Source organism: Aspergillus caelatus, assembly GCF_009193585.1.
Source record: "Aspergillus caelatus strain CBS 763.97 unplaced genomic scaffold BDV27scaffold_254, whole genome shotgun sequence".
NCBI lineage: Eukaryota > Fungi > Ascomycota > Eurotiomycetes > Eurotiales > Aspergillaceae > Aspergillus > Aspergillus caelatus.
The window spans coordinates 35,958-51,921 of NW_022475517.1; the positions used below are offsets into that span (position 1 = coordinate 35,958).

Genomic DNA, 15,964 nt, shown 5'->3' on the forward strand with positions numbered 1-15,964 from the left:
CCGGGCCGAGAAAATTTCCCTCCGCAGCGGGACCCATCGAAAAAAAGCAGCAGGCCTAGCTGCACCCAGCAACTAAAAAAGCCTCATAAAAAACCCAGACAAAACCAGAAGCTCGTCATTAGTCCCAAGATGGCGGACGACGGTTTACTCCTCAACTTCGCCATTGGCGACACGAACATAATCAAACCCGAAACCAGGCTCAAAGGTGGAACCTGGCGCGACCGCCTAAGCGCAAAGAAAATCGCCCAACACCGCACCAAGAACCCCCGGAAACCCGGCGAAGAGAGACCATCCTCGAACAAAGGTCCCCAGAACCCGAATCGCATTCAGGTATCCTCATCTCGGCCCTCGAAGAGACAGAAAACGGATACCGATGGAGACCATGAGAAACCTCAACGCGATAACAAGCAACACCCGCGGCAGTTCGTCTCGTCGCTTTTTTCGAAGAACCCTACGCCCCAGAATGTGGAGGAGGTGCCTGAGCAAGAGCCAATTGAGGATGCGAAGCCGACGAATGCGCCACTGATCGATGGACTGGATACGTTTACGAATCTGGGGCTGTCGCCGAGTTTGGCGGCACATTTGTTGACGAAGTTGGAGTTGAAGGCGCCGACGGGGATTCAGAAGGCGTCCATGTCACAGTTGTTGAAGGAGGATAGTGATGCGTTCATTCAGGCGGAGACTGGTTCCGGAAAGACGTTGGCGTATTTGCTTCCGCTTGTGCAGAGGATTATGACGATTTCGAACCCCAAGAATATGAGCACGGATTCGAGGGGTGAGCCGATTGTCCATCGTGATAGTGGGCTGTTTGCTATCGTCCTGGCGCCGACGCGAGAGTTGTGTAAGCAGATTTCGGTTGTTCTGGAGAGTTTGCTTCGATGCGCGCATTGGATCGTGGCCGGTACGGTTATTGGTGGCGAGAAGAAGAAGTCGGAGAAGGCGAGATTGAGGAAGGGACTGAATATCCTGGTGGCTACACCAGGTCGACTTGCTGACCATCTTGAAAATACACAAGCGCTGGACGTGAGTAATGTGAGATGGTTGGTGCTAGATGAGGGTGATCGATTGATGGAGCTCGGTTTCGAGAAAGAACTGCAGGGGATCATTCAGAAGCTTGATGCCAGGCAACGACCTAGTCGGATTCCCGGTATTCCTACGAAGAGAACTACGATCCTTTGTTCCGCTACGCTGAAGATGAATGTGCAGAAGCTGGGAGAGATCAGTTTGAAGGACGCCGTTCATATCAAAGCAGACCCCGCCGACGAGGATGGAGAAACCAAGAGAAAGGACGACGACGGTTTCAGGGTGCCAGCTCAGCTTAAGCAATCTTATGCTCTTGTTGCGGCTAAGCTCAGACTGGTCACTCTTACAGCCTACTTGAAACGAACATTTATGCGAAAAGGCTCCGTCATGAAGGCTATCGTGTTCGTCTCTTGTGCGGACTCGGTCGACTTTCATTTTGAGGTGTTCTCAAGAAAGAAACAATACAGAGACGAGAGCGAGGAGGAAAAAGAAGATAGTGAAGAAGATGATGAAGATAATGTGAAAACAAAATCCGAAGCGTCGCCTCACGGCACTATCGCACCTGCGGTTGCCTTCTCCAGCCCTTCGAACCCGGTAAAATTGCACAAACTCCACGGATCTCTTCCTCAACACGTCCGAACAGCCACCCTTAACGCCTTCTCTCGCGAACGCGAGCCATCCGTACTAGTCTGCACTGATGTTGCATCTCGAGGATTGGATTTGCCAAATGTTGACCTGGTCATCGAATACGACCCGGCTTTCAGCGCGGACGACCACACCCACCGAATCGGACGTACTGCCCGTCTTGGACGGGATGGCCGAGCACTGATCTTCCTGATGCCCGGCTGTGAAGAGAACTACGTGGAGGTTCTGAAGCGTGGATACCGAGATGGCGGAAAGGCACTGACGCGCACAACTGCGGAAGACATATTGAAGCGCGGGTTTGGCGGGAACATAACGTCCGAGACCAAGAACTGGGAAGAGAAAGCGACCGACTGGCAAATGGACCTTGAACGATGGGCAGTGGATAACCCAGAGTATCTCGAGATGGCGCGACGAGCCTATCAATCACACATCCGCGCCTACGCCACCCATATCGCCAGCGAGCGAAGCATGTTCAACATCAAGGAACTCCACCTTGGACATCTTGCCAAGAGTTTCGCACTGCGCGACCGCCCCAGCAAGATTAACGTCCCCGGCCTGCGCCCAGGAGACAAGGAAGCAAAGAAGGATTACAAGGCCGAGAGGAAGACCGTTGGAAAGAAGAGAAAGGCAGGCGGCCGGGACGACGACGATTTCCCATCTTCCAACGATGCAACATCCGCGGCCCAAAAGATGAGAGCCAAGCTGAAGGAGCACATGGCCGGAGCCAGCGAATTCAACCTTGCCTAGTGTATTTGTATATAGCAATTTGATGACCTCAGTAGATATCCCACAATGAGATCTTTCCATCTTTTGACCCCGCAGCCAACCAATGCGTCTTCTGTACCTTCTGATTCCGCTGACGCTGCACCGTAGCGAGCGAGAACTCCTCCGGTCTCATAACCTGAGCACCATCCCCACCACCCCCATCACTCCCCCGAGCACCCGTAGCAGCAGCAGCACCACCACCAGAATCAATAGAACCCTCCACATCCGCAAAAGCAACAGTATAACACCCCTCCTTATGCCACTTGAGAACCGCCAACTCCCTCATCGTCTTACAAGAATACACCCGAATCCTCGAATCCCACCCGGCAGTCGCAAAAACCTTCCCATCAGACCGAATCCTCAACCCCTGCTGCCCAGAATGCTTCGTATCAACCCTCTTCTTCACAGGCAACACCTCCCCAAACCCAGGAACAGGATGCTTCACCAACAGAGCATCAGCCGACGACGAAAGGAAATACCCCCCAGCCGGAAAAACATCAATCGACAAAGCGGGCTGCGAATGAGCCCGGGCGACATAAACCCTCTCCCATTTCCAGTTGTTACTACTACTATTACTGGCATTTCCAGAAAAGTCCTGCGTCCTTAGTCGGCCTCGGAGCGCGAAAACCATCACATGGCCGTCTTCGTAGGCTGCCGCTACATGTAATTCCCCGGTGGATGAATGGACTAGGTTCACGGCCATGACCATGCCTGTTTGCGTGGTTGGGTCTGCGGGGATTGTGCAAAGACGTCTTTCGCGTGGGAGGTGGAAGATGTCTATTGCGCCTGAATTGAGGGCGTTGGGGACTGCGAAGAGGGATGTGCGCTGCTGCTGCTGCTGCTGTGGTGTATTGGTTTCTGGTGACTGGGACTGAGTGTCTGAGGTTGTCTTTGGTTCCTCTTCCCGTGTATCCGAGGATTCCTCACCATTATCAAGGAAGAGGATAGAGAAGGCACAGAAGTTCAGTGCGTTGACAGGGAGAGAATGAACGAGCCATGGTTGGGTTGCTTGAGATTGGTGCTGCTCGCGCATGTCCACGGGGAGGGTTTTTTGGAGGAGATCCTCATCTTGGATGCGGAAGCGCCATACACATAATTTATGATCTCGTCCATGGCTGGTTCAGTTGTTAGATTACTTTTCTGTGAATTTTGGGGAAGGAGGGAAAGTGACGCACGTGTATACTTCTGTCACGGTTTCGTTGCTGAAAGTGAAGCCTTTGACTTCGAGGATGGCGCCTTCGTGCGCTTTCCATACGGCGACTGGTCGCTTGAAGACTAGGTCCCATACTATTATCCAGCCGTCAGCGTCGCCTGAGATGAGCCGCAGGTTTTGGTGGAAAATGTGCAGGCCGTGGATTGGGGAGGCATGGCCCCGGAGAATGTAAGTTGGGCTTGCTGGTGGTTGTAGCTGAGTGGAGGTGCTCATTTGTGGTTACTTGGATTTTGAGATCAATTTATGTATCAACTTTTATGGATAGTTCATGGGTGTATTTCCTGTATTTGTTATAAGTCCTATATTCAGTTTGGTGGAAATAGTTTGAAGATGAAATGGAAGGAAGGATATGTGGATATGGCTGGCAAAGAAAGTCTTGGCACTGCCGATAAGGAGTAAATATCTTCAAAATCAATCTTGAGGGAGAGTGGATGCAAGTACGAAATATAAACCCGAAAGTCAGTGTAAACAGAGATTGCTTCAAACTATGTCATTTTTTTTTTTTTTTTTTATAACCAAGCAACCGAAAAGCGTTCTATATAACCTATACCACTAATGTCACATTATGTGGACAAGACATCTAGCCCCAATAGCGAAACATGAAAAGCAACATCATGAAAGGTATCATAGGAGAATAACGCCTGCCAAGGGTATCGCACAAGATGATGAACCAAGTCCCACAAAACGCCGTCATACCATTACAAATAAGATCTATAAGCTCCCACATTGGTAATCACTGATTTGATGCGGCGCAACGTAATGGTCCTGATACGGGTGATTATCCATGGAGAAATCCGCAAACGCCATGATAGGGTTGACGACCCCAGGGGGCATTTTTAGTAGAGTCGAAGTAGGATCAATGTCGAACGTATGGTGGTCATTAAGCAAAGGTAGTGCATTTGGATCTGCCGACACTGATTGATGTTGCTGAGCTGGATTCCAGCCCCATGCTTGTTGAAGCCCCTCTTTGACTTGTTCGGATCTCCAGCCTGTCTCTTTGGCAATATCATCAAAGATCCCAAAGACCTCCTCCTGAGCCTCCCTTGTAGCGAGACATTCTGCAGCTACGGCCAAAAAACGTATAGACAGACTAGCGACCCCTCTGATTGCAAATGTTAGAATCAACAGCGGTGTATATATGAGAAATACTTCTTACCCGTCTTTCACATTTGCGACAATCCCGCATATGTCATGTGCATGGCTTTGCTGCACGCTTTGCATCTCAGGACTGAACTCGTTTTCTAATGGATGCGTTTTTGTGAGAAGAATTCGAGTCGTGTGGTAGAATAGCCGAGCTATAATTGAAGCTCGTTTGATAAGCCTGCCAACAGTTAGCTAGGAAGGTCGATTGTCTAGGCTCGAAATGTACATACCATATCTTTGGAAACATGGATTTCGAGTTGGTCTGCCATGATGGCAGGAACGCAAGGGGTACCATAGAGCGAGGCACAGCTTTCGCCCATTTATCACACCAGTCATTGTACATAGTCCATTCCTGACATCGATGGTTGATATCCATATCATTTGTCGAACGGTCTAAGGGCTGAAGTTGAGACATGGACGACCGAAGATTTGCGACCTTGGCACAGATATAGACCATACGGTGGGTCCACAGTTCCTCATTACCTGCAACGCTGGGTTGAGCTTGCTCGAAGTCCATATTTACACCCCATGTGTCGGGATCCCAAGCTAACGCCCAATTGAAATGCAAACAACTGAGTAGTTCCATGCTAACATTAAGCCAGAAACAGGCCCCACCGAGGCCTTGAGTCCTCGCGTCCCAGTGACACTCCTTAATGAGGGCTCGCGCACCAGCAATGTGGTTCATACCATGGATGGATGGGAAAGATTTCGAACCCATTAATTCGTAGACATTGAGGACGACGGCCGTTGTCGCACATAAGGCAGAGTCCCGATCTGGGTCATGTAGCGCGCTAAGGAGATCCCTGGAAGCTGCATCATGGAGATACGACGCTTTTTCTTCTCCGTAGGAAGGGTTTTTGAGGTATACATGACGGGCACCACATGCCATGAACGCCTTCAGGAGCATTGGCTCTCCTAGCGCATGAAATGGCAGGATATGCGTGAACTAAGAAAGTCAGGAACGACCACGATAATCTTAAGAACCGTGAAACTTACATGCTTTACATCGTTCATCGAGTCCATCCATTGACCAACTTCTTCTACAAAGACTTGCATCAGGAAGACATCGTCGGGGTCCTGAAGACATGGGTAGTTATTAGTCTTTAAATCCCCCTTTCCAGCTGAGTTGAAAGGCGCATATGAAGCGCTTTGATCTTGAAGAGGCTGATATTGGGGATGAGCATGGCTACCAAATGTAGCGTTCATACCGGCCGGCTGAGCCCCATGACCTGATACAAATGAGGCGGCGGCATGCGGATTATACGCAGACGGCAGAGGGGGGCTCGTGAGACTATCCACCTTCAAAGGAGGGTCCGCTACTGGCGGAGGATATCTCTCAAATCCCCCAACATACTCGGAAGCTATGTGTCTAGACTCGTCACGGAACGTCACACGGGATCCTGGAGGGCGATGAATGTAATGAGGAGGTGCTACTGTCTGTGTGTCGATGAAATTGAGACGGACTCCACGTCTGCATATCCGGCCTGATTTCCGGCAATTCTGGCACTGGTGCAAAGCTTCGTCACACTTTAAATGGCGCTCTCGGCAGGTGAGGCAGCCAGTTCGGACACGCCTGGGCTTCCGTCCGGTGTCTTTTCGTCGGCCGGTATCACTGCCTGGTGTCCGTGAGACGCTCATTGTAGTGCTATTAGGGGTCAGGACCCCTCCTTCACCAAATGGACTTTCTCGAGCATTGTCGTCCGTGACTAGTTTGTCCGGGGTTGCAATGTCTACCTCCAGACCAGGAGTATCTGCGGTTTGTTCGGTAGCTGCCATCTCCACGGAGACATCCAGATCGGGTGACGGCAAGACATTGCCGTTGATTGTAGAAACCGAAGCCATTTCAACACCCGATGTAATACCCCCAACTCTTCTTGAGCCACCTTATATCCAGCGCCCGAATATTGTTACGTAAAGCCTCGCGATCAGCCACAGAGACCAGACCCGCAGCGCATCGTGGCTACCTGTAAGATTCCCGGTTGCGTAGAGATCCTGACTGTCGTTTCTGTCGGAGTTACGGATGGCGGCGACGATTGAGAAAGGAAATAAATACCACAATCAAAGGGCAAAAGGTAAAAAAGAGTATCTTCGTATATTAATCGGGCCATGAAAAAGCGACGGATATTCTTCGGCACCTGGAAGGAGATAGAGGTTCTTGTCAGTCTAGTCCAGTCAATGGTGAGCCCCGTAACGAACTACAGGTTGTACCCCATTTGAATAACACAACGCGGAAAAGAGCAGCAGCAGTCCATACCCTTACCCAGGCCAATTAATATTCACCAAGCCCACGGAGCGATTGGTTGATGAGAGAGAGTGAACTGAACGACTCCGAAGATTTGCGGGGAGATAATCAAGATTCCTCTACACTGAAAAGGGTCTAGCGCATCTTTCAACCGGACTTTATCAAATCACCTTTTTAAGGCCGACAACGTGATTGTTTTTCTATCTGCTCTATATTCAATACATGCATTTCATTCTCGTGACTTTCTACAGTTTATTGCCCATATTAACATGGACAGCCTTCACTTGGCTGTACGCCTCAAGTCCAGCTTCACCTAATTCTCGCCCGATTCCGCTCTGCTTCACACCTCCGAACGGTATCCGAGGATCGCAGTCCTGGCTGCTGTTGATCCAGACCATACCAGATTCAATCTCAGCTGCAACCCGGTGAGCACGCTCAAGATCCTTTGTGAACACAGCCGCACCAAGGCCATAGGTGGTATCGTTTGCACGCTTAATGGCTTCTTCCTCCGTCTCAAAAGGCACAATGACAACTACGGGGCCAAAGATCTCCTCCCGATAGATGCGCATCGAGTCCTTAACGTTCGTGAAAACAGTCGGCTTAACATAGTATCCCGACTCTCCATTGCTGTTGGCTGGGTGAGGACCTCCTCCGGAAGCCACGACCGCGCCCTCCGAAATGCCCACTTGAATGTACTCGAGCACTCTATCATATTGAGCGCGAGTGACCTGGGGTCCTTGGAAGGTGCTCTCATCCCACTGATCTCCGATCTTAGACGTGGTCTGAATAGCACCCTTGAACTGCTCAACAAAGGTATCGTAAATGTCCTTCTGGACCAAGATCCGCGACGTAGCAGTGCAGATCTGGCCCTGGTTGGACATGATACCGAAATGGGACCATTTTACGGCCTGCTCCATATCGGTATCATTAAAGACAATCAGGGGCGACTTTCCTCCCGTCTCAAGAGTAATATTCTTCAGGCTGCCCGCAGCCATCTTCATGATCTCTCTCGCGGTAGCAGTGGAGCCCGTAAATGCCACCTTATCAACCAAGGGGTGCTGCACCAAAGCGGCACCAGCCTCCCGACCGTATCCATTGATAATATTAACAACACCCTTAGGGAAGCCCGCCTCCTTGATCAAGGTTCCCAGAATCAAAATGCTCAAGGGCGTCTGCTCAGCAGCCTTAATCACAACGGTATTACCACACGCCAGAGCAGGCCCCAGCTTCCAGGCTGCCATGGACAGGGGGTAGTTCCATGGGATGATCTGACCCACCACACCGATGGGCTGTCTAATTGTGTAGGCGAACTTCTGAGGGGTGGTGTTGATCGTTTGGCCGAACGTCTTGTCGGCCCAGCCACTGTAGTACCGGAAGGTGGTGATGGCTTCCACCAGGTCCTCGCTCAGCGCAACATGGTATGGTTTTCCTAGTAGATCAATCAGTACATATTAATACAATTCGGAATCGGACTCAGACTCAACTCACCGTTATCCCACGCATCAATCGTAGCGAAAAGCTCCTTATTCTGCTCTATTAAATCGGCCAACCGACCCATTAACATTCCCCGGTCTGTGGCTGGGAGGAGCTTCCATGAATCATCCTTCAAGGCAGCTTTGGCAGCATTGACTGCTTTATCAACATCCTCGGCACCGGCTGCATAGACAGAAGCGATTTCACGGGTAGTTCTGTCCGGGGCATTAGTTTTGTTTTACAAGAGTGGATTACTAATAAAGGACTGGTAATAACTCACGCTGGATCAATAGAGGCGATAGTCTGACCAGACGTGGACTTCACAAATTCATTGTCGATAAACAAACCCGTGGGTTGTTTATACTGGCGACCGTTTGGCGCTGTGATATCAAGGAAGAGATCGAGATTTGGCATGACGAGGGGTACTATAGTAATGACTCGTTTAAAGAAATGAAAGAAAATTGCAAAGGAACAGAGTCGGGTATAATAAAGTCGGGAGATATGAGAAAACTTGAAGAATATTAAGAGAAATAGGCCAGCTATCTATGTCTAGAGACATGGAGCTTTATCTACACGAAAAGAGAAAACAAGACAAAAGCTACCCCACTCACCCACAGCTTTCAATCAACGACCAATGTCATAAGATTCGACCCAGAAATTGCCCCTCCGCGGGGTTCTCTCGGGTGCACATACCTTAAGCAAGTAAGTGATTTGAGGGGCGAACTTTAGCGTATCCCTGATTCCAGCCTTATCGGAGTCTCCTTGACACTTAGGGTTGGATGTCTGCTACCCGAAACAGGCAGCTCGTTCCGAAACCGATACTAATCCATCGACCGAACTGATGATATGCTCATGTCAATCATGACGCACATGGAGAACTTTACCCCGGATCCATAGATCAAACCCCATCGGAATGATACTTACTTTCAGAATCATATCCAACAACCAACAATCACAACCACCCAAGGAAAGCCATTCCGGCACACTCGTAGATATAAGTAATAAATCATGCCAGCAACCGACCAAAGAACATACAATCAGTTTCAAGAGATTCGTACCACTCACTCACTGCATTTTTTTTTTTAAAACCCCCCCCCCCATTCCTAGCCACCTAACCAAAACCACCAAGATGAGCAACCAAGAACTCACGGGCGTTATGGTCGCTTTGATCACCCCCTTCACCGACGACGGCGGCAAGATCGACGAATCCCGTCTGAAGTCCCACATCGACCGACTCCTCCAAGCGGGCGTGCACGGCCTCGTCCCCGGCGGCAGCACGGGTGAATTCACAGTTCTCTCCCTCGCCGAGCGCAAGCAATTAACAGAGCTCTGTGTTAAATACGCCGCGGGCCGCGTGCCCGTGGTCGCCGGCACAGGCGCCACCTCGACACAGGAGGCCGTGGAACTGGCCAAGCACGCTGCTGAAGTCGGCGCCGCAGCAGTGATGGTCGTTCCACCTTACTATGACCCAGTCAACTACGAACAGCTCACGGAGATGATGAGCGAGATCCACACCGAGTCGAAGCTCCCGATTATGTACTACAACATCCCGTCTGCGAGCGGGTTGACCTTGACGCCGCAGCAGCTCGCTGATCTGTCCAAGGTCGGCGTTAAGTACATGAAGGATACATCCGGTAATGCGCCGGCGTATACAGAGCTGGTCTTTGCTTTGTCGGATAAGATTACCGCGTTCAACGGCTGGGATACCCTTACATTCTATGGTATGGCGGCTGGAGCGCCTGGCTGTGTTTGGGGTGCTGCGAACGTTATCCCGGAGTTGGCGGTGCAGTTGTGGGACGCTATTGCTGTGAAGGGTGATTTGAAGCGGGGTAGGGAGCTCTGGACTAAGGCTTACCCTATCTGCAAGTTCTTGGAGTCGCATAACTATGCTGCTGCTGTGAAGACTGGTGTCGAGTTGACTGGTCAACCCACTGGTGGTCTGCGGAAGCCCTTTGCCCTGTTGGCAGACCAGCACAAGGCTGAGTTGGCGTCGTTCATGCAGTCAGCTGGTATTAAGACTGTTTGAGCGGTGGGTATTGGGAGGAATATATAAGCATTATTAACTCAAATCATGTGAGACGTGACATTCCGGCGTTTTGTGCTTCAGCTTTCTCTTTGTGAATATGTATGACAGGAATTGATAAAATATATGGTTCTTTCCCCCCCTCATGAAAGCATCGGCCAAAGCTTTTTCTGTCGCAGTATATCCATCCACGTAGGTAATGGACCTCCTGCACGATTGTATCGGAAGTACCCATCTTGCTCTTTCCATACGCCGGTCATCACATCCTTCGCGACTACAAAGGATGCAAAGCCGCATTGTGCGCCTCCCTTTTCGACCCATCGCAGGAGGGCATCGCGCTTAGACGGTGCCATGGCTTCACATCCGGCCATGAACGCCGGCCACGCAGTGCCTGGACCAGAAACTTTATGTTGAGCTAGCGCCGTGTCAAAATCCTTCAGAGCCGTTATGACTTCATCGACGTGCGATTGAAGAATTGAAGGGTGAACGTTGCGGATGCGGCGGTAGAAAAAGATTACAAGGGCCGTGTTTAATGCCCGGAGCATGTGAGTATGTGGTCGGGCCGGCCCTCCTGACGAGTCGGTATTGTTTCCCTTACTTCTATCTGAATTAAAAGAGCAAATCATGTTCTCAAGACGGGTGGCTCGTCGTTGTAATGCCTCCCACGCCTCTGAGTTCATAAATCTCTTTGTCCCTCCAGAGGCCACTAGAGTGTCCATGACATTGGCTAACCTAGTCGTTTGTGATACTAAACTAAGCCATGTCTCAGGTATACCGTAGATCTCGCTATAAAGCGTGTCTGCCCACCGGCGTGAGTCTTCCAAGTGGATGTCGTGAAGGGCTACTTCGCGCTCCTTGGGTGCGTCGATATCCAGGTCGCTGTCCGACTGGCGCGGCTGCAGGAGTAGAAAGTCATCTAATCGCGCATCCAGCCCGCTTCGGCGGCTGTTATCATGCTCGATCATATCTTCGCGGGGCTGGAAGCAGTGGTTGAGTGCCTCGATAAACGAAGCGGATGGGTTGTAATCGTGAAGCACATAGGTGCTCTCTCCTACGATACGGATCCACGTGTAGATGTGGTGCAGCACACGCGCTTTCCGGGAGATCTCGCGTTTCGATAAGCCACGGAGACGCATGAGGCGCTCGGCATCTATCATATAACACCGTGCATCCTTCTGATGTCCGGAAAGAACCTAGATTTCTCATTAGTCAGCCAGGTGTGTGAACGTAGCCAGGAGCCAAAGGGAGAGTCTAACTGCAAAGGCTGCCATTGCGGATATAGCCATTAGCTGGTCCTTGTACTTGGCTTTCTTCGGCCCATTCACCTCTATCTTCAGCGATTGCTGTATATGGTCCTTCGCCTTATGGTACGAATAATGCGTTACTTGCTTCCAGTGCTCTGCAGAGTGTGGCGACTCAATGGTGGCATTCAGGCTCAGATGGTGTGCGGAGCACGCAAGAAGAGAGTAAAAGTTGGTCAGCCTAGCGTGGTTGAGGTTATGACCTCCCATGTATGTAAGATCTCCCAGAGTCAGTACGGCGGTTGGAATATTCAGTAACTTCCACGGTGACTTTTGCCCAACAGGCAATGTCATCATCTGCCCAATTACATTATCTTGGAAGTGCTTCAGCAGGAAAGGAGCATCCGTCAATATATCGCTCGTGGGGGAGACCAGCTCAATAGGCGTCTGTTGTGGTGTTAGTGCCCTCATTCCCCGTTGCCCTTCGTCTCCTTCGAATGTGGCTAACGTTTGATCTTGTATCTGGTGAGACATATCATCTAACCCACTCCTATAAATGGAGGAATATAGACCATGGGTAAGTTCACCATGATTAAAGTCATCGGATGATATCCCCGAGGTCAGATCAAATCCAAGGCCAAATAGATCAGCCCAGTGGAGGAACTCATCCGCTCCAAGGAAGGGATCAGTTACGGATGACAGCAAGGGGTCAAACTCCAATGCTTCGTCGTAAGGAAGCCGGTTGATAGCCGGGGCGGGGCTTGTCTTCTCCGACTGAGCATTCTGGCGTCCGTTGTTCATGTCGGTACAAAGGTCAAACTTAAGAACACTAAAAGGCCCAACCGCGACATCTCCGGTTGATGAGCCTTCTACTTCTTTGGATTTGGTATCGACCTCAGTGAGTAACGCATCAACGGTACCGGAAGCAAGGTCCGCGGCCAACGCCGTGCTCATGGAAGCCCTCGATTTTTCTGAACAGGCAAATCAGCACATGAGCATAATGTAGTATTAATGCAGGGTACATGATCCCACCTGTATAGAGATGGCGTCTTGTGCCATGACCCCCACTAGTAGCAGATTTGTCTGCGCCTCGACTTTCGGAACTTGATTGGCGTTGTTGTTGTGACTGGTGCTTTCCGGACATCCATCGAATCTCCGTGGAATAGCCTTCACAAGAAACACCAAATGCACGACACGTCAGGCAAGTCGGGCGCATTTGATCGCATTTCACATGGCGGCGTCGGCAGGTCTGGCAGCCTCCTAGCGTATGAGTCCGGCGTGATTTGCTCTTTCTTGAAGGGGGCATTGTAGGTATTCTATTTAGTTGGGCTATCTTCAAACCAATCTAGTAAGTAATCTGTAAGTCACAGTAAGAAATCAATATAGTTCGAGGGAGTCCATAACAGCCATTTCCCTAAGACGACTGACTGCGCTGATAACTGTTCGGAGTCTCTTTCCTTTTATGTTTCCCCGCACTACCACGAGCCAATAACTTTTGCCTTCCTGGTTTGGTGGGGCATTTTCACCGCCTAGTTGACTGCCTCTATCGGCGCTCCTTGACGCGAAATAAACCAAACAGACCATTCAAGTAAGTAATCTAAGTAGCTCAAACCATTCAAACAGACCAAGTAAGCTACAGATATACAGCGAGCAATCTAAGTATTTTAAGAACTTCAAGCAGTTTAAGCAATGTAAGTATTAATCCAAGTAGAATTGTACTGCCGGCAGAAAAGTCATGCGGAGTGGCGGTGGCTTGCTATGTGTAAATCCACTTTTGGCCCGTGGGTTTGCCCTAACTCTATAACTTTGGCCAATTAAATCATACAACGCTTGGGAAAAACTAAAAATCCTCCAGGATCCATGGTAGACAACAACTTTCAATGAATTGAATCGGTGAGAGGCGTTCAAGGCACATCTATTCACTCAAACAACAATCTCCACGACTGGTACCATTTCAGGGGGACATTGTTCTCCACAGAAGACTCCCTCTTAATGATCTCTGCCAGACCCGACACTCGATCGACTTCAGAAGCGGAGTGCATCCAAGGTTCTGATCGAGCGGCAACAAAACGGTGACCCAAATACAAGATTAGGAAGATAGGAATACCGATATAACACGTCAAAAGGTTGGACATATCTCAGTGGCCATTGATGAAGTTCTTGAAACCTTTCACAAGAAGCAATAGACTGAAAGTACCACCAGAGACGTACGACATATAGGGCTGAAATCGGGATCGATAGGGCAGGTCAGTCACTCCCTGGGCATCAGTGGCCTTTCTAAATCGCAAATAGACGATACAGACACAGATCCAGCTCTGGTAGGCCCCAGTATTGATCAGGTTGACGAACCAATTAAATACGGTTGCTCCTGTGGAGGATACATTGAGATAGGAGAGAAGACAGATGGCCGTGCTACACGCGACTGCATTGTAGGGAACGCCAGATTTAGTGCATTTCATCAGAAAACGGGGTGCACTACCTGTCAAGGCCGTCGAGTAGAGGGCACGCGTTGACATGTAGAAGTAAGAATTGCCGGCAGACAACGCGGAGAGTAATATAACTGTGTTTATGACCGAGTCCAAGCCCAATATACCTGCGTTTCGGGCTGCAATAGACCATGGAGAGGCTCCCGCGCCAGACCCACCTCAAGTAGCTTGGGATCATCGTTCGGGAGAATCAGACTGGTGGCAAAAGCTCCGATAATGTAGAAAAGCACGAGTCGGTAGAAGTACCGTTTTCCTGCGGTTGGTAGGTTGCTTCGATGGGACTGCATCTCTCCCCCAGTGATGATAAGAAGTTCTGGGGCGAAGCCGAATGCATACACTGAAAAGCAGATGGTAGCCAGAAAGGCACTCAGGCGGCCAGCATGACCAGTAACCAGATACTCGTTGATAGGACCAGGGTGCTTCCAATAATGGAAACCAAGCAACTCGCGGTTTGGACCTCCCCCAAAAACAAGCACCACGGCCATGATGATAAGCCCGATGATACTAATCACCTTGAGTGACGCGAACCAGAACTCCACTTCACCGTAGACCCCAACCGGAAAACAGTTCAGTTCAACAAGAAGAATAATAAAATTGTAATCCAGACAGCCACATGCACTGGAGGGTTCCAATACTGAACTACAAGGCTTGCAGCCGTTATTTCAGCTGGTACAGTGATAGCAAAGATATAGCAGTACATCCAGCCCAAGGCAAACCCTAGGCTACTTGAAAAGAAGCTGCTAGCATAATATGGCATAGAAGGGCCAGGAACAGGTAGGTACGAGGACATTTCGGTCGTCGCAGTCACTATGCCAAACACCAGGCCAGTTATAATGTAGTAGGCGACAACCAAGAACACCGGGCTTCCCATGTTGAGACTCTGCTCAGAGCCGACAAAAAGGCCAGTTCCAATCGTGCCTCCTAGGACAAGCATTTGAGCGTGGCGAGACTTGAGTCCTCTCTTAGTCGTCATACCCTCGGCGGCAATTGGAAACATCTCTCCCTCTTTTATGGAGGCTACCCTCGCGAGGACTCGCTGATTCTCAGGGTCTGTATGCTTTATCTTTTCATCTATTGCGAGTTATCAATATGGCAGATTAATGGCTATGTCAAGGCAAATACAGGACAAAGAATGAGAGAAAACTACAGCAAAAGCCATTGAGTTTCTGGGGAATATCTATGCCCTGGAGGTCCGGTATCAGTAAGCAATCAGAAGCATGACCCCGAGCCCACTACCCCGGACCCTTGGTTCTGTTATATCACGAAGAGCGGGGGAGGTCTAATCTCTAGCCTATCTCATTGAGGAAACCAGAATCATATCCGGAGTAACCTTCCCTGGGATGGCACAAGCGTGACTGTTGTCACTGGAGCTTTGGTCCCTTATCTGTTTCCAAAAGTGACATGGATGAAGTCAAGCTGTAGGCATAGTACTGTAACTTAGACTAGCAGGCATTCTAGTTGTAGAGCATCGCTTGTCCTGATGGAAGGTAAGAAGTACACTATAGCCCCAGATTTGCGTAGATTGTTGTCTACAGCTCTATAAGCTCATTGTATCAAGTTATTTGACTTAAGGCTCTATTCAATTAATCTACGTCCACAGTCCTAGCTACTACTATTTAGCACTAAACGGTTAAACTACATGCCAGCTCCATCGCGAATATCCTTTTTACAGTACCTTCCACTATATTACCCGCTATCATGCCAAAAAAA

General features: G+C 49.8%; 7 protein-coding genes across 7 annotated transcripts; 2 read left to right on the forward strand and 5 right to left on the reverse strand.

Annotated features, from left to right (window-relative positions):
• Positions 1-82: 82 nt before the first annotated feature.
• dbp7 (putative ATP-dependent RNA helicase) lies at positions 83-2,457 on the forward strand. The gene has a single exon (XM_032068639.1). The coding sequence runs from the start codon at positions 130-132 to the stop codon at positions 2,413-2,415; it is 2,286 nt and encodes a 761-aa protein (XP_031922687.1). The 5' UTR covers positions 83-129; the 3' UTR covers positions 2,416-2,457.
• Positions 2,444-3,929, reverse strand: BDV27DRAFT_168422 (WD40 repeat domain-containing protein; the record flags this gene model as incomplete). The annotated part of the gene is made up of 2 exons (XM_032074764.1): positions 3,609-3,929; positions 2,444-3,548 (listed from the first exon to the last, which is right to left on the reverse strand). Exons 1-2 carry the CDS (start codon positions 3,857-3,859, stop codon positions 2,444-2,446), a joined length of 1,356 nt encoding a protein of 451 aa, XP_031922688.1. The 5' UTR covers positions 3,860-3,929.
• Positions 3,930-4,152: 223 nt separating this feature from the next.
• On the reverse strand, positions 4,153-7,080 carry BDV27DRAFT_52406 (Zn(II)2Cys6 transcription factor). The gene is made up of 5 exons (XM_032076850.1): positions 7,044-7,080; positions 5,786-6,924; positions 5,020-5,735; positions 4,803-4,967; positions 4,153-4,748 (listed from the first exon to the last, which is right to left on the reverse strand). Exons 2-5 carry the CDS (start codon positions 6,629-6,631, stop codon positions 4,358-4,360), a joined length of 2,118 nt encoding a protein of 705 aa, XP_031922689.1. The 5' UTR covers positions 6,632-6,924; positions 7,044-7,080; the 3' UTR covers positions 4,153-4,357.
• Positions 7,081-7,198: 118 nt separating this feature from the next.
• BDV27DRAFT_52412 (aldehyde dehydrogenase domain-containing protein) lies at positions 7,199-9,058 on the reverse strand. The gene is made up of 3 exons (XM_032076851.1): positions 8,785-9,058; positions 8,520-8,719; positions 7,199-8,460 (listed from the first exon to the last, which is right to left on the reverse strand). The coding sequence occupies exons 1-3, from the start codon at positions 8,916-8,918 to the stop codon at positions 7,277-7,279; spliced, it is 1,518 nt and encodes a 505-aa protein (XP_031922690.1). The 5' UTR covers positions 8,919-9,058; the 3' UTR covers positions 7,199-7,276.
• A 575-nt stretch (positions 9,059-9,633) lies between these two features.
• BDV27DRAFT_149446 (dihydrodipicolinate synthase family protein) lies at positions 9,634-10,530 on the forward strand (the record flags this gene model as incomplete). Its single annotated transcript, XM_032071044.1, has 1 exon — positions 9,634-10,530. The coding sequence occupies one exon, from the start codon at positions 9,634-9,636 to the stop codon at positions 10,528-10,530; it is 897 nt and encodes a 298-aa protein (XP_031922691.1).
• Positions 10,531-10,600: 70 nt separating this feature from the next.
• Positions 10,601-13,142, reverse strand: BDV27DRAFT_168426 (Zn(II)2Cys6 transcription factor). Its single transcript, XM_032074765.1, has 3 exons — positions 12,801-13,142; positions 11,784-12,739; positions 10,601-11,720 (listed from the first exon to the last, which is right to left on the reverse strand). Exons 1-3 carry the CDS (start codon positions 13,072-13,074, stop codon positions 10,671-10,673), a joined length of 2,280 nt encoding a protein of 759 aa, XP_031922692.1. The 5' UTR covers positions 13,075-13,142; the 3' UTR covers positions 10,601-10,670.
• Positions 13,143-13,906: 764 nt separating this feature from the next.
• Positions 13,907-15,125, reverse strand: BDV27DRAFT_149448 (amino acid permease-domain-containing protein; the record flags this gene model as incomplete). Its single annotated transcript, XM_032071045.1, has 3 exons — positions 13,907-14,412; positions 14,451-14,766; positions 14,862-15,125. 3 exons carry the CDS (start codon positions 15,123-15,125, stop codon positions 13,907-13,909), a joined length of 1,086 nt encoding a protein of 361 aa, XP_031922693.1.
• Between the last annotated feature and the right edge of the window lie 839 nt (positions 15,126-15,964).

Coding starts and splice junctions, on each gene's coding strand:
- BDV27DRAFT_52412 (XM_032076851.1), bottom strand. CDS start 8,918: ATGCCAAATCTCGATCTCTTCCTTGATATCACAGCGCCAAACGGTCGC. Junction 8,720..8,784: donor ATCGCCTCTATTGATCCAGC/GTGAGTTATTAC, acceptor TGCCCCGGACAG/AACTACCCGTGAAATCGCTT. Junction 8,461..8,519: donor GATTGATGCGTGGGATAACG/GTGAGTTGAGTC, acceptor TTGATCTACTAG/GAAAACCATACCATGTTGCG.
- BDV27DRAFT_52406 (XM_032076850.1), bottom strand. CDS start 6,631: ATGGCTTCGGTTTCTACAATCAACGGCAATGTCTTGCCGTCACCCGAT. Junction 5,736..5,785: donor CGATGAACGATGTAAAGCAT/GTAAGTTTCACG, acceptor TGACTTTCTTAG/TTCACGCATATCCTGCCATT. Junction 4,968..5,019: donor TCCATGTTTCCAAAGATATG/GTATGTACATTT, acceptor AACTGTTGGCAG/GCTTATCAAACGAGCTTCAA.
- dbp7 (XM_032068639.1), top strand. CDS start 130: ATGGCGGACGACGGTTTACTCCTCAACTTCGCCATTGGCGACACGAAC.
- BDV27DRAFT_168426 (XM_032074765.1), bottom strand. CDS start 13,074: ATGCCCCCTTCAAGAAAGAGCAAATCACGCCGGACTCATACGCTAGGA. Junction 12,740..12,800: donor AAGACGCCATCTCTATACAG/GTGGGATCATGT, acceptor TTGCCTGTTCAG/AAAAATCGAGGGCTTCCATG. Junction 11,721..11,783: donor CCGCAATGGCAGCCTTTGCA/GTTAGACTCTCC, acceptor TGAGAAATCTAG/GTTCTTTCCGGACATCAGAA.